This window comes from Lutra lutra, chromosome 15 (assembly GCF_902655055.1).
Source record: "Lutra lutra chromosome 15, mLutLut1.2, whole genome shotgun sequence".
Classification (NCBI taxonomy): Eukaryota; Metazoa; Chordata; class Mammalia; order Carnivora; family Mustelidae; genus Lutra; species Lutra lutra.
In genome coordinates, this window is record NC_062292.1 from 30,450,071 (window position 1) to 30,465,314 (window position 15,244).

At 49.2% G+C, this 15,244-nt stretch overlaps 1 protein-coding gene across 2 annotated transcripts in view; it reads right to left on the reverse strand.

Moving 5' to 3' along the window:
* Positions 1-925: 925 nt before the first annotated feature.
* Positions 926-15,244, reverse strand: part of LOC125086411 (uncharacterized) — a 101,093-nt gene continuing 86,774 nt past the window's right edge. For both annotated transcript variants that reach the window (XM_047705729.1, XM_047705726.1), the window contains one exon: positions 926-1,101. In XM_047705729.1, coding sequence (XP_047561685.1) covers positions 953-1,101 — 149 coding nt within the window. In that variant the 3' untranslated portion in view covers positions 926-952. The remainder of the gene's footprint in view (positions 1,102-15,244) is intronic.

A 15,244-nucleotide genomic window follows, 5' to 3' on the forward strand; every position in this document is an offset into this window, starting at 1 on the left:
TCATCAACTCAGAGTAAGAACTAAGTAAGTTTTTCCTGGTGCTGCCAGCAAAATGAAAAAAAAAAAAAAAAAAAGTGCAAAAATTAAGTTAATTACTCGGGACATCTTGGCAGACACCTCTGCTTGTCAAATTCCGTGGTTGTCTGAATGGTTATTTACATCTGAATTAATTTACACTATAGGAGTTTTAAATACTTTTTTTTTTTTTTTGCTAAAGTAGCAGCAAAGATCCTACTAGAAACTATGCTGTTTCTGAAAAATCACACTCCTTCACCTCTGATGTACTGACAGATGCAGAAGACCCTTCCACAGGGCCACAGTCTTGTGCTAGCCGAGGTCCCAAAAAGGAACTCATACAGAAGTACTCCCCAGAGCTACCGCTGTCCTCCTGGCTTCTTCTGGAGCCTGGGTCTGCACCCCAGTCTTCATGATCTTGCCGAGTGTGCATCCAAGGCAAAGGCCCTAAGAAAGCCTGGACACTGTTTAAAATTTGAAAAAAAAAAAGTGAGGGATGGGGTCCAAAGATACAAACTTATAGTTTCAAGATAAGAAGTCCTGGGGAAGCGTATACCGCTTAGGGAGTGTAATTAACAGCATTGTGTTGTAGATTCGGAAGTTGCTAAGAGAATGAATCTTCAAAGTTCTCATCATGAGAAGAAAAACTAACTCTGTGGCAAATTGTAACTATGATCAGTATTAACCGATCTCCTTGTAATGACCATTTCATGGCATTGTACCTATATCACATCTTCTGTTGCCCATGTTGGACTCCCAGAGTGCGATATGTCAGTGATCGCTCAACAAAACTGAAAAAAAATAAATAAAACTTGAAAGAAAGATATTGAGGGAAAATGAGAGGAAATGCTACTTAGACTTTTTTTTAAGATTTTTTATTTTTAGATAATCTTCACGCTCCACGTGGGGTTCAAACTCACAACTCCGAAATCAGGAGTCACACGCTCCACCGACTGAGCCAGCCAGTGACACTTTGAACATTGTCATTCAGGCAACAGACAGTTGATGAGACCAGACTGTGTGTCAGGGCTGTCCGGTTAGGTCTCAGGGACACAGATATCCCAAAAGGCAGAACACCATCTCTACCTGTGGAGAGTTCATAGTTTAATGGAGGAAGCAAACATGAGAGGGAAAAAACACAGAATATGGTAAATATTGAAGGGTAGAGCAGACTTTATATTCTAAAACTCAAATATGCAAAAACTATAAATACATTTTCTATAACCAGTCTTTTCTTGTGCTCTATCCCAGTGACAACACGCACACTCCCGGGTTTTCCAGGAACCTTAGCCTCAGGCTTTTGGTGGCTGGAAATGTTGCTTTCAGGTAAATATTCACTCACTTTCCAAGTTCAAAAGGTCTATATCCTGTTTCCAGAGGGGCTCTGGCCACACAGCCACTTCCTTCTCACATGGAAAGGGGGACACGTGCAGGGGCACATGTCCTGTCTTGATAGCACCCCACATGGGCCTATGATCCACAGGCGGTCCCCTGACCTCTTCTGGACACGGATGTCCCCGCCATGGCTGGTCCTACCAGTGTCCTGGGCTGCTGTGCCCCAGGGCTGAGGTCCTAGGTGGCTGGCCTTCCTCTGTGGCCTCCCTGGTCCCCACCCCTGGCTCCTTCTTCACGACTGCACCCCTACCCGGCCCACAGAGATTGCAGGACCCAAGGTAGTGTGCAGAGCGCGGACAACCAGAAATATGGCCCAAAGTGCCAGCCCTGCCTAGCGCTCCCACACAGTGTTCATCTCATGAAGTCCCAAAGACTGGGGGCCTTAGAACTACAGAATGAATTTTCTCAGGGTTCTGCGGGCAGGAAGTCTGAAGCCCAGGGCCAGGGTGGTCAGCAGGGGCACACCCCCTCACAGTCTCTATAGGAGGACTCCCCGCCCCTGGCCCCTTCCAGCCTCTAGTGACTCCCAGCCCTCCTTGGTCTGCAGTGGCATCACCCCACCTCTGCCTCCATCCTGTGTCTCCCCATGTGCCAAAAGCCAGACTTTCTCTTAGCAGGTGGCAGCTTCCCAGGGAAGCAGAGAACTTGCTCACAAGTCCCCAAAGTCCCCAGATCATCAGGTGTCATGAGAGCCCCTTGGAGGTTCCAATGTTCATCCTACACAGAGCAGCAGATCGTTCATAGGTCAACTTCCCTCTCCGGATGGGAGGCTGTCCCCCACATCAAGCAGTTTCTGCAACACCAGGGGCATGTCCTACAATTAACTCAATTCTGACACTGTCTCCCGGGAGGTGGTGTCAGACCCCACAGGTTCTAGGCTCTGTCCCTCGAGACCCTCCCCCCTCCCCATTTCAGACTCCAAACACAAGTGCAGGCTGTTAGCCCTCCTCCTGACCCACAGGCTGTTGTTAAAAATCAAAGTTCAGCTGAGTACACCCGAAGGTCCAACCGGCTTTATCAATGAGCTCACAAACCTGGCAGCACCTCACCCAGCAAGTAGAGGGACCTCTGGGGAGTTTACAAAATGGAAGGTTTTTATAGGCAGGAGGGTAGGGCAAGAAGTTATGAGCAACAGAAAAGATTGTTTCAGGCAAAGTCTTAACAGGTTACAAGATTATGACAAGGATTCAAATGAGCAGCCAGATGAAGAAATACATAGGCTGAGTCTAGAAAGATCCCCAACACAGGAGCTTCTGTCCCCAAGGAGTTTGGAGGAGCACAGATGTTCATAAGAACTGGAAGCCCTCTGAAGCTCATCCTTCTGGATTTTTGTGGAGGCTTCATTACATAGGCACGATTGATTACAGCATTGGCCATTGGCAATTGAACTCAATCTCCAGCCAGATCACTCTCCCAGGAGGTCAGGAGTGGGACTAACAGTTCCACCCCTCCAGTCACACAGTGCCCACCCTGGGCAACCAGCCCCCAGCCTAAGGTTGCTTAGGGGTTTACAAAAAGTCACCTCATTAGCATAAACTCAAGTATGGTTGAAAGGGGCTTCTTACGAATAAGAAGGCACCCACTTCACCTTTATATCTCTCAAGCCTTTCCAGAAACTGAGGATAAAAATCAAATATTAAAGCAAAAGATGGTCCCATTGCTCTTATCCCTTAGAAAATCCCTTAGAAATTGAATGAAAACCAAATATGCATATTTCTATTACAAACCACAACATCACACTGCTCTGTTCCTCCCCCAGCACTGGGGAGGAGGGAAGGACTTTCCTTGTTCATGTAAGAACGTCCCTATATCAGATCTGTATCTGGAGTTCTCTCTAGGCTCAGTAAAAAGCCCATGATTTGTGTTGGCCCAGTTGTCTCTCACTATGAAAGGAGAACACATAAAGTCTCTAGAAAGCCCTTTTCTCTTCCCACAAAGTCTGTCTTTCAAGACTACTGCCTGATTATAGATTCAAAATAACCAGGGCACCTGGGTGGCTCAGTAGTTAAGCATCTGCCTTGGGCTCAAGTCATGATCCCAGGTCTCCCAGCTTGGTGGAGAGTATGCTTCTCCCTCTCCCTCTGTTGCTCCCCCTGTTCATGCTCTCTCTCTCTCCCTCTCTCTCTAGCTCTCTCTCTCTCTCTCTCTCTCTCTCTGTCAAATAAATAAATAAATAAAATCTTGAAAAAATACCCAACTATGATGTTTAGAGCTGAGTGCTTTTGTCCCTCGCTATGCCCACTGTTCACTGAGACACTGATGGATCAGACACGCAGCTATGGGACCACCAGGAATGGGGACTTTCAGCAACGAAAGAACTATATTGTGATTTCATGCCACCAGTAGCTGGCACACATATTCACTGCCTAAGGAATCCCATACGGGACCCCTAAAGGGACCATGTCTTGCCCATCTTTATTCTCATAAGCATGGCACCTGGCATATGAAGGACACTTGTTCTATGTGTGTTGAGTGACTGGGTAGATCTGGAAGGCTTCCTGATAGAGATGACATTGAGTCAGGCCTTGGAAAATAAATGAGTAGGATTTGATCGAGGCACATGTGCAGGAAAGGCATTATAAGCAAAGGGCAAAGGACCAAAGGCATGGAGGCATGACAGCGAGGGCATCTCCTGGAGGCAGAGGACCCCTGTGTGGCCAGTGGGGGTGGGAGATGAGGCCAGAGAGGTAAGCCTCTGATGACGCCAAGTTGGGATTTAACAGGAAGGAAACAGAGGGAAGTGATACAGGCTGAAGACAGAGCTTGCTTCTGGGGTTGTTCGGATGGAGTAACGCCTTACTGGCCTGTGACGGACGACTGGGGAAGCCAGTGAAGGGGTTCAGAGCAAGTCTCTCCAAATGTGCCACTTTGGCATGTGGACTATCTGGGGTAAGGGCAATCAGGATGCAGCAGACTCAGGAGAAACTTCTGCCCCTCCCCTGACTACCTAGAGGGATGTAAATTGTGGGTCTTTCCCAGAATCAGAATTATTACTAGAGATCAATTTTATCCGAGTGACCCATCTGAATAACAGAGCAGACATCTCGTTACCAAACAATGCCCTGTGGATGGCGGTCCTCCACTTGGAGAGGCCCCAGGCCCCTATCCATCCTTAGTTCAAGACAGCACATGTGGCTCAGTTTACCTCTTCTGTCTTTGAACCTCTCTGTATGTGGGGTTCCAGTAGGCGCAAAATTAAATTTGATTTGCTGCTGTTAATCTGTCTCATGTCAATGTGATTCTCAGACCAACCAGAAGAAACTCTGAAGGGTAGAGTAAAATTGTTCCTCCCCAACACTAGCTTTTCTAGGGGTTCCTCCCTGACCTTTGAGGCTGACGCCAACAGTTGCCATGTCCTTCCCATTCCTACATGTGGCCCTGGCTCAGTCCCTCCCTCACAGACCTCACGCTGGCCAACCCACACTGACATTTCTGAGACTCCCATGTTCTTCTCTTGCATGAAGGCCAAGAGCCCCACACAGTCAACACCAGTCCTCAAAGTAGGAATATTCCCAAGAAACACATCTCAGGACCAAGAACGGCCTCATCTTTTCAAATCGGTCACTGCAAGTCATAATGCTGACTCATGTAGCCAAAACATCATGACAAATGATAAATACGCCTGTTCATCAGATTCGAGTTCTGCCATCCTGATGACTGCAGAGTGAATATTTTTACCAGCCTTTCTTTGTTCCATGACAAAAGGATCAGCTTCCCAACAGGAAGGGTGCATATCAGCACCTTTTTCTCTGCCTTTTAATGAAACATTGTCTGCCCCCGGCAGTGAGGGTTTGTGATAGAACTGGGTATTTTCTTCTGGTGCCCAAACGAGACTTAAATCCAGTTTGTTGGAGATCAAGCAGTCCCTTGCTGTCTTACATAACACGGGTCTCGCACTGTCCAGGAGTCGCCCGTTATTCCGGGACAGTCAAGGACAAATCAGAGGTACAGGGGGATTAGGTCTATAGGGGCATTACATGTCTCTCTGCAACAGAAACTTGAGAATTTTTTTTCCTAATGCCTTTGCTCTGCACAGTATAACTCTTTTTCAAAAGAAAGAATCAGACAAAACTGAAGTTGGAGATTGCAATAAAATAGCTTTTAAAAACATAATGATGATGGTAATGTCAGCTATAATAGCATGCAAAAATATCCTTTGAAAAACGGTCCACAAAGAGCTCAATAACCACGTATCCTGTGGAATTATCTCCCCGGAAAAGGCTGTTAATGAGGTTCACGCAGTCACCAGTGAGTGGGGGAGCCCAGCAATGGCTGATTGGGGAGGAGCACGGAGAGTGGGGAGCAGTCTGTTCAAACGGGCCCCGCATTGAGCCATGCGGCCTGACACCACCAGCGAAGCAGTTTCCAGCCTCCTGGCCCCAGGAAGCTTGAACCAGTCACGGAGGAGTGGCCCAATGGGACAGTCCACCCAGCAAACCTCTTCCATCACCTCAGGAAGCCACCCTCACCCAAAACTGTGTTCTCTGTGCGTGATCTCCACCCTGTGAAAATTTCTCCTTTGCTAAAGCTCGGGAGAACTCCTTTCTACCTGCTGGATGGGATGTGGGCTCCACTCCGGGCCCGCAGTTGGGGTTTCTGACAGGCCTGACATCACCTCACGTCCTCCTTGCTCCTTCACAGAGCCTTTCAAGCGGACCCCCTCTCCCACCTCATGGCCACCCCCCTGAGTCCTGAATCCAAGTTCGACTACATTACAAAGTGGGCTGTTGCCATCAGCTTCCATTGCAGTGTTTTAAAAACAAAAATCCTTGAACAGATTTCTTGGGCTCCACGGGAGATCTCCTGATTCAGAAACTCTGCTGGTGGGGTCCCAGCAGGCCCCAAAGTTCTGCCCCGGTGCCTCGGAGGCATCTGGGATGAGGGATGGCTGACCGACCACCCTGGTCTCTCATCAGGGTAGATGAAAGTTGGCTCCTGCCCACTGGTTCCCACTCGCAATGCAGATCTCCTCCTCCCTCACTGTGCCACAGCTTGCCCACACTGGTCCTCTCTCTGGTTGTTATTTCCACCCTGGAGCTGGGACTCACACCACCCCTCACCTGACAAGTCCCCCACACACCCAACGCAGACCCACCAACCTCTCCCTAACAAAAACTCTCAGTCCTTGGAGACTCATCTCTTGTGCTGTCTCCCTACAGGACCCCGAGGTCACTCAGTGACTGCCCACGGCCAGAAATGCTCCCTCTGTCCCCTGAATTCTTGCAGCACTTGGTAAGTGCCTAGGGAAGGTAGGTACATAACAGATGGACCAGAAGCATCCAGGACCAGAGACTCACGTGACTCAGACCCATGTCTTTAAAGGTTAATGTGGTGTGTGTGTTTTAAAAGATTTTATTTATTTATTTGACAGAGAGTGAGAGAGGGAACACAAGCAGAGGGAGTGGAAGAGGGAGAAGCAGGTACCTCACTGAGCATGGAACCCAACGTGGGGCTTGATGCCAGGACCCCTAGTATCATGACCCGAGCCAAAGGCAGATGCTTAATGACTGTGCCACCCAGGAGCCTCAAGGTTAAAGTTTTAACAGCATATATGAGTTTTGAATTCTCCGTGGTCTGTTCGTGGAGACCACCAGTGCCCAGAAAATGTGCCGTGTTTTCCCCCCGGGGACATGCTGTGGACCTCAGCAACACATGAGCTGGGTCGCATGGTGGAGAAGTCAAGTCGAGTCAGAGTCTCCTCCCCTCTATCATTCAGAGCAATGCAGGCACAGGGCAGGCTCTTAACCTGCAAGGCTTGCACACTTGACGGTCTCAGTCTTCAGAAAAGCAAACTCTACAGTTAGTGGGGCTCACGCTTCTTAGAAGGCATTCGCAACACTTTCTGATTTTGAACACGTCACTTGTGGTCCCCTGCGCTACCTTTCCAGGCTTCTCAAAATATTCCTCCCAAACGCATACTCCCTTCTCTCCAAGAGGAATTCAGGTGAATAAAAGTCCTTCCATTTCATTACCTACATCTGTAAGGAGGACATTCTGTGGGATCCCGGCGCATTGCACATAGGGTATTTCCATACCCAACACTATTTTAGATGAAAAACCAGTCCGTAGCTAAGTCAGAGAGAAAAGTGACATGTTTTGTCCTTTTCTATCTTTGGGGAACATGCTGGTCACAGCAAATTGTGCTACAGAAAAGCCTGGCCATGTCCGCCTCTCCCAGAGTCAGAAAATATTTGCCTCTAGAACTTTATGCTAATCCACTAACATACTCCGGGGCCTGGCCATCTATAGTGTGTGTCTACCAGAAATAGCAGTTAAAATAAATAAATCAACCCGGGACAGCTGGGGAAGCACAAAGAGAGGGTAAAGGAAACCCCAGCCCTCGGCTTTTCAGAGCCAAAAAGCCAAAACGGATGTTAATTTTATGAATGAAAATGCAAAGATCATCCAGAGAAGAGTCAGCTTCCCCAGTCCCCCCGCCCCACGCCATCCCCTGTGTCTGATTTTCATGGTCAGTCTTCATCCCTAATGCGTGCACACCAGCCCCATCATCTGGACGTACAAATGTCTGATGTTTCAACCTGGCCCATCCAGTCTGACTCCAGAGGTGGGAAAAGGCATCAGGACAGGCCATCCAGCTTCCCAGAGTCCTTACGCCAGTGTAATTCAAATATTACAATGTCTGTCTTCCAGGCTTATGAGTGACTCAAAGGTTCTCCCGAAAGTCCCTTAGCAAAGCAGATGAGCTAAATATGACCTTAACAGATCATCTCCCAAAAAAAGAAAAAGAACCCAGTCACCTTTAAAAAGCCAACAAGTCAATAATGAAATAACAGGTTTGAGAGAATGACAATTCTTTTTTCCCCGTGATGCGAACAAACCACATAATCCTGTTTTTAGGACTAGTACAATTTACTTCTCCTACAACCTCGTGTTAGGAGATAATCAACATGCGTTGGGCTCTTCATATTACCGTCTCAAGAGCAATGATTAGGAGGTGCCTGGATGGCTCAGTTGGTTAAGTGTCTGCCTTCAGCTCAGGTCATGCTCCCAAGGTCCTGGGATTGAGCCCCACATGGGGCTCCTTGCTCAGCGGGAACCCTGCTTCTCCCTCTCCCACTCCCCCTGCTCATGTTCCCTCTCTCGCTGGTTCTGTCTCTGTCAAATAAACAAATAAAATCTTAAAAAAAAAAAAAAAGCAATGACTAACGTGTTGCGCATCTGATTATTTCTTATGCTAGTCAGTCAGTCAAAATACATGGTCAGATTAATCAGCGGAGCAGAGAGTGTGGAAGTGGCCCCAAAGCGAAGGCTTCTCACAAAGGACAGAGCGGGCAGAAGAGTGGGGGTAGGGATTTCCAGTGCTTTCTCCACAACAAGGCCTTTTTTATTTCCAGAAATCTTGGGACTCTGGTTCGGACAGCAGGCTAACCACACTCACTAGCTGCTGTTCCCTCAGAACCCACAAAAACAGGAAGGAGATGTGCAGTTCAGCTAAGCCCTGCGACAAGGTACCAAGAGCATTCCAGGGAGAAAGGACAGTCTTTTCAACAGACGCTTCTGGAAACCCTGGTTAGCCACATGCAAAAGAGTGAATTTGGATCTTTGCCTTACATCATATACAAAAATTAACCCAAAAAGGTTTTGGACATCTGGGGACACTGTCTGTTAAGTGTCTGACTCTAGGTTTTGGCTCAGGTCGTGATCTCAGGGTGGTGAGATCCAGCCCCTCGTTGGGCTCTGCACTCAGCGGGGAGTCTGCTGAAGTTTCCCTCTGCCTCTGTTCTTCCCTCCTGCACTCTCACAAGCATTCTCTCTCCCCCTCTCTCAAATAAATAAATCTTTTTTTAAAAATTAAACCAAAAAGGATCAAAGAGCTAAACTTAAGTGCTAAAACTACAGAACACAGAAAAAAACCTAGAAGAAAGTCTCCATGCCTTTGGACTTGGCAGTGATTTCTTGGATACACACCAAAGACAAAGGCAACAAAAGAAAAAACAGATAAATAGGACTTCATCAAAATTAAAGACTACTGTGCATCCACGGAGAGTGAAAAAAAAAAAAAACCCACAGAATGGGAGAGCATATTTGCACATCCCTGATTTGGGATTAATATCCAGAAAAATAAAGAACTCATACAACTCAATAACAAAAAAAATAAATAAATAAACAGCCCAATTCAAAAGTGGGCAAAGGACGTGAGGCCCAGGGGCCATGGTGAGTGAAATCTCTGTCCTTTGGAAGCTACTCAATCACTTAACCAAAGCTGTTCAAGGAGATGATGAGCGGAGGAGGGGCTGGCAGGTGCTAGGCGCTGTTGCTCTAATTCCTCTTTCGCTGTCGGTATCTTAGCACAAAGTCGAGGGACACTAATCAGTGGTGTCTTTACACCCCCAGCACTGGCTGGAAGATCGAAGGATGTGCAGGGGCTTCAAAGTCAAGGACTCACAAGGCTTCCCCACCCCTGGTCCCCCGTTCTTGTAACACCCAATGCCTGCTTTTCAATCAATCATCTTCTGGCCCAAAGGTTATAAACGCTGAGGCAATCTGAAAGCATCTGTCCCACAAGAGGCCCCAAACCAGGGAGAACTGCGAACAGTGCTGACGTTTTAGCCAAAATGGCTCTGACATTGGTCTCCCCCCCACAGCTGTGATTTTCTCCTTCTGCAACCTTGATGCAACTTGAAAAATATCTGAGCAAATAACCCAAAGTTTTATTATTTCACCCAAAGAGACTTTAGGGAAGTGGCATCCAGGTATGAAACAGAAACAGACAATAGCATTTCTAAGATTGTTGGGATGAGGAGGAGGGTTGTCTGGGAGAGGGAGTGAGGGAGAGGAGAAAAAGAAGGCGACAAGGCCAGGCCTCCAAGGACAACACAGTTCATCCCCTCGCTGCATCACTGAGCACCGACTGTATGCCTATGCCGGGGTCCATGTGGGAAAGTAAACAATCCTGTCAGCGGGCAAAGGGCAGTGTAGAAGCCAGGGAGATAAACGATGTCCTATGTCCAGGAGACACGGGGGCAGTCACAGGGGCACACATCACCAGGCCTGGAGGCTCAGAGAACCTTCCCAGGGGAAGCAATTTCCAACCCCAGACTCCAAACAGGAATTGCCGCTGGCCAGACACAGCGGGGTGAGCAGGGACAGAAAGCAGAGAGAGAAAGTCCCAAGCCGGCCAAGGGCAGGGAGTGAGCACAGGGCAGAAGGACTGCACAGACAAGGGGCCTAGAGCACACAGGGGTGCTGGGTCCAGGCTCTCCAGGGCTCAATGCCCCCTGGGCAAGCCCAGGAAATGTACATCCTTATCCCTGAAGAGCAGAGTTTCATGACTCATTCACCTCGCCTTGCCTGGATCTCCCACCCTACCCTGCACTTTTGCAACAAGAAAGCCCCTGACCACCACTGTGCTGAGGGCTGGGACATACACAGCTAACCACAAAGACTTAAACCACCCTTCCAAGGCTTGTTTAACATTTTTGCAAGAAGATAACATTTGCAGTGAGCACCCCCGCCCCCCCACACACACACTTGTAGGTCCATCACTCATAGAAACATCCCTTCCCCCCAACCCAGAATATGTGGAGAAAAGCCTCCAAGCTTTGCAGAATCTATTTGGGGAAATGTTACCAGTTTCATAGCCTGCTTGTTGTTATTGAGAAACTGATGAGTTTCTGGACCTGTCATGTCCTAACTGGCTCACGCTCAGCGCTCGGGCATCTGGGATGAGCCATGGAAGAGGACAGGTGTATGTGGTGGAGCTGCCCGCCACCAGTTTTTTGTTGTTGTTTTTAAGATTTATTTATTTACAGAGAGAGAGCGCTTGTGTGTGATTGGGGGGAGGGAGAGAGAGAATCCCAGACTCTGCGCTTAACACGACCCTGAGACACAACCTGAGCCAAAAACAAGAGCTCACCACTCGACCAACTGCGCCCTCCGGGCACCCTGTAGCCACCACCAGAGTCTTCAACACACACACACACCCACATCCCCCGCACAATGCCACAGGCTCCGCTCACCAGACACTGTCAGGGGCCACCTGAGCTCCATCCGCACGGGGTCACCACGCATTGGTTTCCACCATAACAGCTTCTCTTGGCCCATGGGGACCTCCCGGTTTGAGGCCGAACATGGGTTCTTGAGGATACCAGTGGAGAGCCGAGGGCACCTCTGCCATCTGGGGCCAAGGAGGGAAGCCTGAGGCCCCAGACTTCCCAGAGCTAGCCAAATGCTAACACCACCCTCCACTTCTGTCCAGCTCCTCCGGTCACGTTGGCCCAGTTTGTGACGGACCCTCTTCCAGTTAGCCCTACACATCCTTTTCGACCTCACGGGGAGAAAGAAGCTGGCTTGTCAGGGGCAGGGGCTGAGGGTGAGAGTGGAGGAAGCTCAGCGTCTAGTCTGTCTTCTGGTCTCCACAAGCCCAGCTCATGGTCTCCATGCAGAGACGGTCCTGGCAGACATAAGAGCGGATTATTCTCTCACTAATAATGAACGCCGCAGTTAAAGCTAACTCGTTCTCTGCTTTCGTCTTAGAGAACCAGCTGCGTTCCATACTAGTAGTAGCTGTTTCCTCTACCACTCTGGGCCACCAGCGCCCCGCACACAGCAGGCATGCACACACGCCCACTGACGCTAGATGGTGGAGAGGCGGCACCAGAACCTGCTCGTTCAGAAAAGGAAGTTTCGAGAAACCAAGATCTAGATGCACAGGCAGGAACCACCCCTCCAGGGCATAGCTCAACATGAGGCTGCCCAAGGGGCCATCCTATCCCATCAAACAAATTGTGACCCATACATACCCCATGGACACTTCCAATGTGGGGACCCATTCCTCCCCAGAATCCCACCTGAGGCTCCCCTGTAGGAAAAACATAGGTTCACCTAATAGATTCGGTTTGAGAGTCTGTCCTCTTTGTGGGAAGATTATGTGGAGACGTCACTCGACAGGGGACACCAGGAGGGACCAGATGGCTGGGAGATGAGAGGCTATTCTCAATCCAGGGCCAACGGAAAGCTGGAAGCCAGAGCCCAAATTTAGTTTGAAACCTGGTACCCAACCGTATAAAGTTAGCAACTCCCTTGAACCATCTGTCCATCCCTAGCACGGAAAGGAGCCTCGGAATCTAGCTGGCCTCTCCGACCCTCCATCCACACCGTCACCATCCACAGAGCCTCGAGGCCGCGGGACCAACCAACCAAGCAAGTGGCGGCCGATCAGAAGGGCCTTCAAGTTCTTTGGAAGCTTTGGGATTCCAACCCCTCTGCCACTCTGCTCTTCCTGCCACCAAATCCCCTTCCCACTCCCCAGCCTGAGGCGAGAGCACACACATGCACGCGCCTGTACCCCCACGTAAAGGTCACGAAGTGTTCTTGTCCTTCTGCCGACCCAGCTATGACGACGGTCCTTCCTTCTCATGGGTGTGCTCCTCCCCACTTCATGTCCTGGGGTCTCCCCTTCCGTGAAACAGCCCCGCCCGCTGACCCATCATGGAGTCCTCTCCGTGGCCCACCCCAAGCCACCCTCCACAAGCCTGGCCAATGAGCCCCATTCCAGGCCCTCTGTGCCCCAGCCCCGCCCCATCTCCTTCTCAGACACCACCACCTGACCTACTGCCAGGACTAGATGCGACCTAACTCATCAGTTCTTCTGCTGATCCTGCAGCCCTCGGAAAGACGGCAGGAGTGGGGCCTGACACAAAGACTGAACAGGAAGTGACACGTGAGATCTCCTCAACTCCTTCCCTTCCTCCATGCAGAAGGCCCTGCTGGAGAAGGGTCCGGGGCAGATGTGCCCAGTGAACGGTGGACGCCCAGGTCAAATGTAATTTATTACCTTACTTTTCCCACAAAATCCCCTGAACTGGCATAGAGCTAAAGCTATCACGGGTCCCCACAGAGCCCCTGCTCTGAGGCACAGTGACCGAGTCCAACCCCAGAGCTGCCTCAACTCCCGACCTCCCTGCTCTGCACCCCTCCAGCCACTTCTGCCCACTCTTCCTTCAGAAAGCCAGTCCCCTGTGCCAGCCTTTATCACCACAGCTCCCTTATCCCACTCTCCCTGCCCCAGGTCAGTTGGAGCCTCCGAAAGCAGACGCCAGATAGGGGCTAGACACACAAGCATCCGCGGGGCCGGTGACCATGGTGGAGGCGGGGGTGGCGGGAACAGGAGGAGGCAGGGAGCCTGTGCCCGTGGAGGACAGGGCTGGGTACAGGAGGAGGCAGGGAGCCCTCGGACCGCAGTGCAGGCCCGAGAAAGCCTCAGTTGACCGACGGCAGTCTCCAAGCAAAGGTCCCACCAGAGTCCTTCTCTGAGTAGAGGGGCAGAGACTGTCTGGTTCCTGTGCCCTCCCTGTGCTCAATCACTAACTGGGGATAGCCAGGGGCAGCATGGCCTCATCATAAACACCAGCCTAATGGGGGAAAGATACTTTTTCAATAAAGGCACTGGGCCAGTGGGATATACATAAGGGGAAAAAACCTGAAACTTCACTGCCCCCCCCCCGCCATTCTCAAAAATCAGGTCCACCTGGGGGCGTCTGGGTGGCTCAGTCCATTAAGGTTCTGACTCTTCATTTTGGCTCAGGCCATGATCTCAGGGTCATAGGAGCCTGCCCTGCCCCAACCCCGGCTCCCCACTGAGTGCGGCGTCTGTTTTTCTCCCTCTTCCTCTGCCCCTCCCCCAGCTTATGCATTCTCTCTCTAAAATAAATAAATATATCTTTTTTTTTTTTTTAAAAACAGGTCCATGTGTATTATAAACCCAACTATGAGAGAAAAGAAAAATTAACAGGACAGGAAGCAACAAGTGTTGGAGAGGATATGGAGAAAGGGGGACCCTCTTACCCTGTTGGTGGGAATGCCAGGTGGTGCAGCCACTTTGGAAAACAGTGTGGAGATACCTTAAGAAATTAAAAATTGAGCTACCCTACAACCCTGCAATTGCACTACTGGGTATTTACCCCAAAGACATGGACGTAGTGAAAAGAAGGGCCATATGTACCCCAATGTTCATAGTAGAAATGGCCACGGTCGCCAAACTGTGGAAAGAACCAAGATGCCCTTCAGCGGACGAATGGATAAGGTAGATGTGGTCCATATACACTATGGAGTATGATGCCTCCATCAGAAAGGATGAACACCCAACTTTTGTGTCAACATGGACGGGACTGGAAGAGATTATGCTGAGTGAAATAAGTCAAGCAGAGAGAGTCAATTATCATATGGTTTCACTTATTTGTGGAGCATAACGAATAACATGGAGGACATTCAGAGATAGAGAGGAGAAGTGAGTTGGGGGAAATCGGAGGGGGAGATGAAGCATGAGAGACTGTAGACTTTGAGAAACAAACTGAGGGTTTGGGAACAAAGGGGGGTGGGGGGTTGGGTGAGGCTGGTGGTGGGTATTAAGGAGGGCATGGAGCACTGGGTGTGGTGCATAAACAATGAATCTTGGAACATGAAAAAAATAAAATTAAATTTTTTAAAAGACCATATATATATATGTACATATATATATATATACATATATGTACATATATATATATGGAAGATTTAAAGAAAAACAAAGTTTAAGCATTTAGGAAAGAATACAGGAGAATGTATATATGACCAAGAAAGGAAACCTACAAATTATAAAGGAAAAGAAAGATTCATTGGAATACATCAAATTAAGAATTCTGGTTTATCAGAGTTCTGAACTTCTGCTTTGATAAGCAGAGGCAAGTGAAAAGCCAAGCCAGTGTGGGAGAAGGTGGTTTCAACACCCAGAACTGAGAAGGGGCTCACAAGCAGATCAATACAAAATCACCAAAAAGTCAATGAAAAAAAAATTCAGCCAGAGAACCCAGTAGAGAAAAAGCCAAGACACTGG